The following is a 9282-nucleotide window of genomic DNA, read 5'->3' as shown; positions in this document are numbered from 1 at the left end:
AAGTATGTATATCATGCTAATGGTACTTTATATACATTATATAAAACATGTATATACAGTACATCTGCGAATATATATATATAGATAGATAGATAGATATAGATATAAACATATATTACAGAAACAAGTGTGTCTGCATAGGTCTATATATTCATATGTGGGTAGGAATGACTCCCCTTATCTGATTTAGCATAATCTTCCTCTGCTAGAACACAAAATGCCCTCTGTCTATTCTATTCCTCCTGTAAAGTGCCCAGGTTAACACTGAGCTGTTAGTTCTTCAGTGTACCATACCCTACAGAATTCTTTGCACTATGGGAGAGGCCTCCAAACACACAGAAAATTTGACACTGGCACATTCCACAGTGCCACCATCACCTCTGGCAGTTAATTCTGGCTTTTGGCTTCTCTTCAGGGCCTGAGAATCACCTCTTCAGGAGTTCTGATGGCCACATTCAACCTAAGCAGCTATGACCCCAGCTCCTTTACCCTAGTGGGGATCCCAGGGCTTGAGAAGTTCCACATCTGGATCGCAATTCCTTTCTGTGCTATCTACCTTGTAGCCATTGCAGGTAACTGTGTCCTGCTGTACCTCATTGCTATGGAGCACAGCCTCCATGAGCCCATGTTCTTTTTCCTGTCCATGTTGGCCCAGACTGACCTGATTCTGTCATCTACCACAGTGCCCAAACTGCTCAGTAACTTCTGGTTTGGTGACAAGAAAATCACCTTCTCAGGCTGCCTCACCCAGATGTTCTTCCTCCATTTCAGCTGTGCTGTGGATTCTGCCACACTATTGGCCATGGCATATGACCGCTATGTGGCCATATGTTCCCCACTGAGATATAGCATCATCCTAACCCACCAGGTCATCGTTAAGATTATGCTTGGAATCATCATCAGGAGCTTCTGTGTCATCTTGCCAGATGTGTTCTTGCTAAAGAGACTGCCTTTCTGCCAGACACGCATCATCCCCCATACATATTGTGAACACATAGGTGTGGCACGACTCTCCTGTGCTGACATCTCCATCAACATTTGGTATGGTTTTGCTGTGCCCCTCATGATTGTGCTCTCTGACTTTGTCCTTATTGTTCTCTCTTACACCATTATACTGAGTGCTGTCTTCCACCTTCCTTCTCATGGTGCCCGCCAGAAGGCTCTTGGAACCTGTGGGTCTCATATCTGTGTCATCCTTATGTTCTATACTCCGCTCTTCTTCTCTATCCTTGTCCATCGCTTTGGACACAATGTCCCACGTCACGTCCTCATCCTTTTTGCCAACTTTTATGTTGTCATTCCGCCAGCTCTCAACCCCATTATCTATGGAGTAAAGACCAAACAAATTCGTGATAAGATTCTCCTCCTATTATCTCCAAAGGGGACACAGTGACATCTGACTATTGCAAGGTGAACTGGGAAGATGTGAGGGCAATGCTTAAAAGAAAACTCATTTTGTGATTTTTCCATAAAAAGGAGAAAGGAATGTATATTCATTCCTATCTCCATAAAACTCAAGAGGCTAACCCTAGTACAAGAAATGAGCAGAATAGAGATAGGACAACAATAACAAGGAAATCAGGAAAGATGATTTATTCTCAAGTAAAAGGTCAAGACTGCTTGTGACAAGGAGAGAGAGACCCTATTTGTGCTTGAGTAGTGTGTATTGTGAACTTGTGGCTTGTTGAAATCAAAAGAAGTGATCAGAATAACCTGTCTCTTTTCCCTATCATTTAGAAGTGTATTTCCCAGACAGGTGATTTTAGAGTCAATAAACCAGGCAGAGCAGAAAAATGAAAGATAGCCCAGGCACAATATTACATATTTCAAGCCAAATTAATTTGCATGATATGTGTGGCTATAGTCAGTCGATCTTTAGTTTCAAAGAATTTGGTTTCAGAGAATAAGAGCTTCAGTAAGTCTCTAGCCACTTTCCAGTTGGAGGGTTGTTCATCCAGACTTTCAAGAGTCTCTTCCTTGAGTCGCCTTGCTAATTCTGTCACTGCAAATGCCAAGAAATTGAGATTCTGGTCTGCAAATAAAGCAGTAGCTCAAAAATAAAAGAAGCATTTGGTATTCCTATTTATGAGTGAAAATTTCATTTTTTTTCATGGCCTATGGCATTTTTGGATCACTACTGGGTCGTGGTTAAGAGCTAAAAGGGACCAAGCATTCATAGATTCCAACCCACTCATTTTACATATGAGGACACTGAAGTCCAGAGAAGTTAAATGTCTTGACAGGGTTACATATCTACTAAGTATCTGATTCAAACATGGTTCTTCTGGCAACAAGTGAGGCCACTAGGTGGTGCAGTGAATAGAAAATAGGATTTGGGCTTTGGAGAATCTGAGTTCAAATCCTGATTCAGACACTTACTGGCTGTGTGGCCTGGGGCAAATCACTTAACCTCTCTCTGTCTCAGTTTCCTTACCTTTGAAATAGACATAATAGCATGCACCTCACAGAATTGTTGTGAGGATCTAAGAATTAACATATTTAAAAATATTTGGAAACCTTAAAGTGTTATATATGTATACATATATATATATAATCTATTATCGTTATTCTCTATCCATATTATCATATTCCTCTTAAACTAGTAATTAGATACTGTGCCTATCCAGAAGCAACAAGAGGGACATTATAAAAAGCATCTCCAAAGATTTCCAAAGGTAGCGATTATAAATGGATGACACCTCAATTCACTAAGGCATGCTGAAAAGTATTTTCATTCTGTATTGATAGTCAACAAATGTTTATTAGGTGCCTACTATGTACTAGCTGCTGTGATAAGTTCTAGGGATTCAAAGAAAGGCAAAAGATACTCTCTGCCTTCAAGGGTCTCTCAGTAAATGATATTAGCAAGGAGGATAAATGACAATGACTGTGAACAAAACTAAATTGGAGATAATCAATAGAGTGATAGCAGTAGCATTAAGGGAAAACAGGAAAAACGTATCATAGGATATTGGATTTTAACTGAGACTTGAAAAAAAAAACAAATTGATGCCAGACCAGCTACCTTATTCTAATAATGGGGAAAATGGGTTTAAAGAGACAATTAGTGTGGATACACAAGGAAGTCACCAGCCAATTTGAATGAAACAAAGACCACCTACTGCTGAGATAAGTAAGGACAGATAACACAAAATGAGTACAAAAGCATGTATGGTTCTGAAAAAAAAATAGTACAAAATACCGTAAAGTTCAGAATAAGTGTGAACTAGTAAGAAAAGCTAAGGACAACAAAAAGGGACTTTTCATCTTTTTTTTTTTTTAATGAACATCTAACCTTTTTACTTCTCACTCTGTTTTCTTACTAAGAAAGCAAAAACAAAGCAAAACAAACAAACAAAAACAAAAACAAAACCCTAGCCAAGCAAAACAAATTACCATATTGGCCATGTCCAGATGAATCCTATTACAATCTGTGTATTCTGAGTGCATCATCAATCAGTAGGCGGGTAGTTGGTTTCATCATGAGTCTTCTGGAACTGTGGCTCACAACTTCACTAATAATGCATTAAAGTATCTGTTTTCCCACTGTCCCTCCAGCATTTGTCAGTCTATTTTTTGCCAACTTTAACAATCTGGGGAGTATGAGGTGGAATCTTAAAATTATCTTAATTTGTATCTCTCAAATTTCTAGTGATTTAAAGCATTTTTCCGCATATGGCTATTGATATCTTGAATTTGTTCCTCTTAAATTTTTTTGTTCATATGCTTGGACTATCAAATGGGGAATGGTTCTTATTCTTATAAATTTGAATGAATTCATTATATTTCTTAGAATGGGTCTCATTTGAATGGCAAAATCCAAAGAAGTAGCCACTGATTCAATAGCAACTTGAAAGGGAGTCCCCAAGGATTTGTCCTCAACCTTGTCTTGCTTCAACATTTTTATTAGTAATTTGGGAGGAAAATTTTATTAGTAAATTTTATTAGTAACTTGGGAATATTTGACACATCCATCATGTTTAACAATATCTTGTCAGATTACTCTCTTGTGCTGAATTTAACATGATCACATTTAATTAGAATAAATGTACATTTTTATTCTTTGCTTCAAAGGAACCAACTTCACAAGTTCAAAATGAGAGATGTTTGGTTGAACAACTGTTTAAATAATGAGGGATTTTAATGGACTGCAAAATCAAAACGAGCAAACCATTTGACTCAGAGTATGTAACAACAATGCAGAACCCAAGAAAGTTATTGTTGTCCTGGACTACAGAGAGAAAGACAATGTACAGGTGTCCCCAGACTCCCTTTGTAGCTTAAGTTTACAACAATTTGACTTCATCCTTAAGGTTGGTCCTGGGCTCTGGGGACCCAGGAGCCTTGATGTCTCTGAGTGCCCTACTCCCAAAGGGAGTCAATAGGGAGGGATAAATGGACATGTTTTTCTTCCTTTCTGGTTATGAGTCTATCTCCTTCTGCCTTACATTCATTTCTCCTAGTTATTTGTCTGTCCTTACCCTCCAGTGTGCATCCAATCTATTTTCTCTCTCTGTTACCTTACTCCATTGCTAGATGCCTTCTCATCTGTTCTTAGTACCACAAAGACAGGTAAGTGTCATTCTCTGGGTTGTAAGGATGAAAACAGGCTGAATTTGAAGATAGAACATAGAAAAGGGCAGAACTCCCTAGATCCACAGAAGAACACCATAATGCAAAATAAATAGTTATTGGAATCACCAAGTATCTAACTTGCCCAAATACTTCTGTGTTTCAGAAGTTAGAACTCCCACCGTATCAACTTCTCCAGGCTCTTTAAATATTTTATATAACAGAATGAAGATGAATAAGTAAACAAAGTTCTGGAAGTAATTCCTAATACCTGATCTGAGTGTCTGGTCTGTATGTATCTATAAATGTGTCTATGAGTTGTTATGAGTTTGATGTTACTTATTACCTGAACATATACACATATGTATATGTATATATATATATATACGTATGTGTGCATGTGTCATATTTTTGTATGCTATTAATAAACACCATTAGAGGAGAAGCAGATGTGATTGTTTCTATTCATTGAGACCCAGAACCAGACTAACATAACATGCACATATATGTACATAGATTCATACACACATACAGCCATGCCTTAAGGATCAACTTTCCAAGTATAGTATTAAGGGTATATGACTATATGACAATTAATTATCACAGAAAAGATATGGGGGGTCTTAGTAAATTGCTAGTTCAATGTAACCATTAAAGAAGTAAAGAACACAGCAAATGCAGCTTCAGATTGCATGACAAGAGGCAAAAATGTCCAGAATGAGGGAAATAACAGTTTCACAATACTCTGACAATGTGAGGCTCTTATGTGGAATATTGTGGTCTATTCAAGGTACCACATCATAGCAAAGACACTCTTTTCAAGGTATTTCTGAAAGTTCCCCTGGATCTGAAAACAGTCTGAAGACCAGTCTTTCCAAGAATTCATAGCTCAACACCAGAGGGGATGTTGAATCACGCATAAGTGGAAGGACTATACATATCAATAAAATTATGGATCTTTGGATGTATTAAAGAACATCATGGATGGTAAAAGGATGGTAAAAATCAAGATGGTAAAAATGGATAGTAAAACAATATATGAAGGAATAGTAAAATATTTATTAAGCACTTACTATATGCAAAGAAGATGGCACAGTACATATAGAGACACATGCATATGTATATACATGCATGTGTGAATAATCCTATCTCTACATATGAGCATGTAGGTGTTTCTAGGATATACACATCTTTTTGTATATGTTTAAGCATATTTAGGTAGCTATAAGTCAGTTGATAAGCATTTACTAAGTGTCTACTACATGGAGATATAAGCACTGGAGATACAAAGAAAGGCATTTGACAGGATAATAGGGCAGATGACATGCAAATTATATGTACAATCAACATATATACAGTATAAATTGGAGATAGTCTTAGAAATAAGGCAGTAGAAGTAAAGGCATAGGGAAAAGGCTTCTTGTAGAAGATGGGATTTTAGCTAGGACTTTAAGAAATCCAGGAGGTAAAAAGGAGGAGGAAAAGAACTTCCAAAACGTTGATTTCTTCAGAAATGAGTCCATGTATTGAGGAAATTATGAAATGATGAAATTAATGTCTGGGTAAGGGACTAAGCTGGTTAGTCCCATTGGCTCCCTCCATACTCAACTGGGGCACAAAATAAAATATATATAGAAATAAGAATGTTAGCAGTCATTTAGGACAAGATTCCTTTGTCTTGCATCTACATAAGAATAATGCACAGATGAACAAAAAAAACAGGGTACAATTATGTGCTCAGCTCTGCTGTATCTAGGCAGTCTAAGCCTTATGTCTCACTTAATCCTGACTGAGATCAAGAAAGTCAAGCAAGGAAGCAGAACATTGCAGGCATGGGAGACAGCCAGGGAAAAGTCACTGAATTGGGAGAGGAAATGACATAGCATTCTGCTTTTTATCAATTCTAATTATTATATTTTTTCCCCAAAAATTGAGCTGAAATCTAGTTTTCTACAATTTCCATCCCATTATTCATATTTCTGTCCTCTGGGACCAAGTAGCCCAAACTTTAACCTTATCTCCACCTCCTGTCTTCTCTTGATGACACTTGATGGAGATTATAGGACAGAAATGAAACTCATGTTAAAGATTTCTTCCCAACTTCAGTTTCTCTCCATCTTTCCCATTAAAAAGAATGTTTGAGTTCTTATCTAGGCAATAACCCTCCCTGACATTTCCCAAGAACTTGGTTTCTTTCTCCTCATCTCCCTTGGACACTTTTAAAAAAAGTTTTGTTAGTGCCTTGTCCTTACACTATAGTCATTTCCTGATATGCTCAATATACTTCAAACCCTCACATGTAAGAGAGGAAAAAATCTGATTATTAAGCAGAGTAATAATATTAAATATCTTTTATATAATAGCACTTTAAGATGTTCAAAGTGTTTTACAAGTATTGTATCATTTACTCTCAAAATCAGAAAAACTTTGTTTTTCTAAATGTTCCCATATTTCATTATTTATGTGAAAGGGAAAATATTTTGAAACATCATTTTGGTCAAATAATGCTGTGGTTTCCATCTTCCCCTCTTCTTTTAAAGTGCTAACCTTCCCATTTCTTTGATGGATAATGAGCTATGCTTGTGAGCAGCATTAGTAGTAGTTGCCTTGAGACAAAAGTTTACATTATTTGTTGAAATATAACAATCTTACGTATCTAGTGCTCCCCATAATGCTGGGAACCAGTGAATCTACCTTGTTTTTTGAACCACTATGATGAAACACATCAGTTTGAAATTTTACATAGTTGCATATAACACTCAAGAATAGTAACTATTTCCCCACTCGTGTTTTTAAAGAAATGCAGTTCAAAGTGCTAAAAACATGAATGAATGAATGAATGAATGAATGAATGAATGAATAGGAAGGAAGAAGAAACCAAGACAGAAGATTAAGGCAAAATAGGCATGTGGTTTGGCAGTAAAGATGAAAGATGGTATCATAGAGAGAGAAGGTTTCTATGAAGAAGAAAACATGCAGCAAATGGGTAATACAAGATCGTAGGATTTTCAGTTGGAAGGGACCTTATAGATCATATAATACAAATCCTGCATTTAACAGATGAGAAAATAGAGGGTGAGAGAGGTCAGTGACTTAGCCAGGATCACACAGTTTTTAAAAGGCAGAGGCAAGATTCTGATCTAAATCTTCTGATCTAAGTAGAGAAGAGGATATCTGACTGAGGTGAGCCATTCTGCTGATTGTACTGGAGAAGGGAAGGTTGAGAGGAAATGATGGAGAAATGGATTGTAGGATTGAGAGAAGAAGGAAAGGGGAGCATCCCAAAGGACCACGAGAAATTATTTAGGAAGATCCCAGAATAATGTCTCAATATGGCTCTAGGGTAGGGGATGAAGGGATAAGAGGTTTGTGAGGTGATGAGTCTGGGAATGGAGGAATACGTGAGGGGCAACAGGTAAATAGAGGAAAGGGGGATTGTTCATTAGAGTGTATAGGCCATTGGAATACATGTGGAAGATTGGAGGATTGGAGGTCTAGAGACTAGAGGATAAGAGATTGGAAGATCAGGGAGGCAGGAAAACAACCATGGAGAAGAAGGAAAAGTGAGAGAGTGAAAAAATGTTTGAATGTCTCGGTATTTTCCTAAATCTTTCTTAGCATATAGGGGTCCTGGAAGGAGGCACACTGTCATGTCAATGGTATATGCATGAGTGTTTATGTCTTGGCAAGTTTGGAGGAGCCTAGGAGGGAATCTGTGGATGATTTTACATGTGTGTCTCTCTTGGTTATTATACAGCACATATTTTCTCATATATGTGGAAATATATGTTTAAATATGTTCATTGGAGCAGCTAGGTGGCGCAGTGAGTAGAGCACCAGTCCAGGAGTCAGGAGGACCTGAGTTCAAATCTGGCCTCAGACACTTGACACATTTGCCTTATGTGTGACCTTGGGCAAGTCACTTAACCACAATTGCCCTGATTTCCCCCTCAAAAAATGCGCATCTGGTTTGCAAGTGTACTGTTATATTTGTGTGTGTGTGTGTGTGTGTGTGTGTGTGAGTGAGAGAGAGACAGAGAGAGGGAGAGAGAGAGAGAGAGAGAGAGAGAGAGAGAGAGAGAGAGAGAGAATGCATAGTTCATTATTCAATAGGAATCTACTGAGTTGTCCCATCATTTCACTTCTGTCTGACCCCTTAGGACCCCATTTGGGGTTTTCTTGGCAAAGATACAGGAATGGTTCACCATTTCCTTCTCCAGCTTATTTTTTAAATGAGGAAACTAAGGCAAACAGAGTTAAGTAACTTGTCTAGGATCACACAGCTACTAAGTGTCTGAGACTAGATTTGAACTCAGGAAGATGTTGCTGAGTATTTATGACCAAACAAGAAATAGAGAACATTATGAAATGTAAATGAATAATTTTGGTTACATAAATTAAAAAAAAGGTTTTGCACAAACAAAACCAATGCAACAATGATTAGAAGGAAAGCAGAGACCTGGGAAACAATATTTTACTACCAGTATTTCTGATAAAGGCCTCATTTCTAAAATATATAGAGAACTGGGTTAAATCTATAAGAATACAAGTCATTCCCCAACTGGTAAATGAGATAACTATCTATAGTCATATGAAAAAATACTCTAAATCACTGTTGATTAGATAAATACAAATCAAAATGACTCTGAGGTACCACCTCACATCTATCCGATTGGCTAATATGACAAAAAAGGAAAATGCAAATGTTGG

General features: G+C 37.4%; 1 protein-coding gene across 1 annotated transcript; it reads left to right on the top strand.

Moving 5' to 3' along the window:
- Positions 1-445: 445 nt before the first annotated feature.
- LOC118838803 (olfactory receptor 52H1-like) lies at positions 446-1393 on the top strand. Its single transcript, XM_036746167.1, has one exon. The coding sequence runs from the start codon at positions 446-448 to the stop codon at positions 1391-1393; it is 948 nt and encodes a 315-aa protein (XP_036602062.1).
- Positions 1394-9282: the final 7889 nt, after the last annotated feature.

This window comes from Trichosurus vulpecula, chromosome 2 (genome assembly GCF_011100635.1).
Source record: "Trichosurus vulpecula isolate mTriVul1 chromosome 2, mTriVul1.pri, whole genome shotgun sequence".
NCBI classification, from domain to species: domain Eukaryota; kingdom Metazoa; phylum Chordata; class Mammalia; order Diprotodontia; family Phalangeridae; genus Trichosurus; species Trichosurus vulpecula.
Note: the sequence above shows the minus strand (reverse complement) of the source record. Positions and strands in the feature narration are given on the sequence as shown.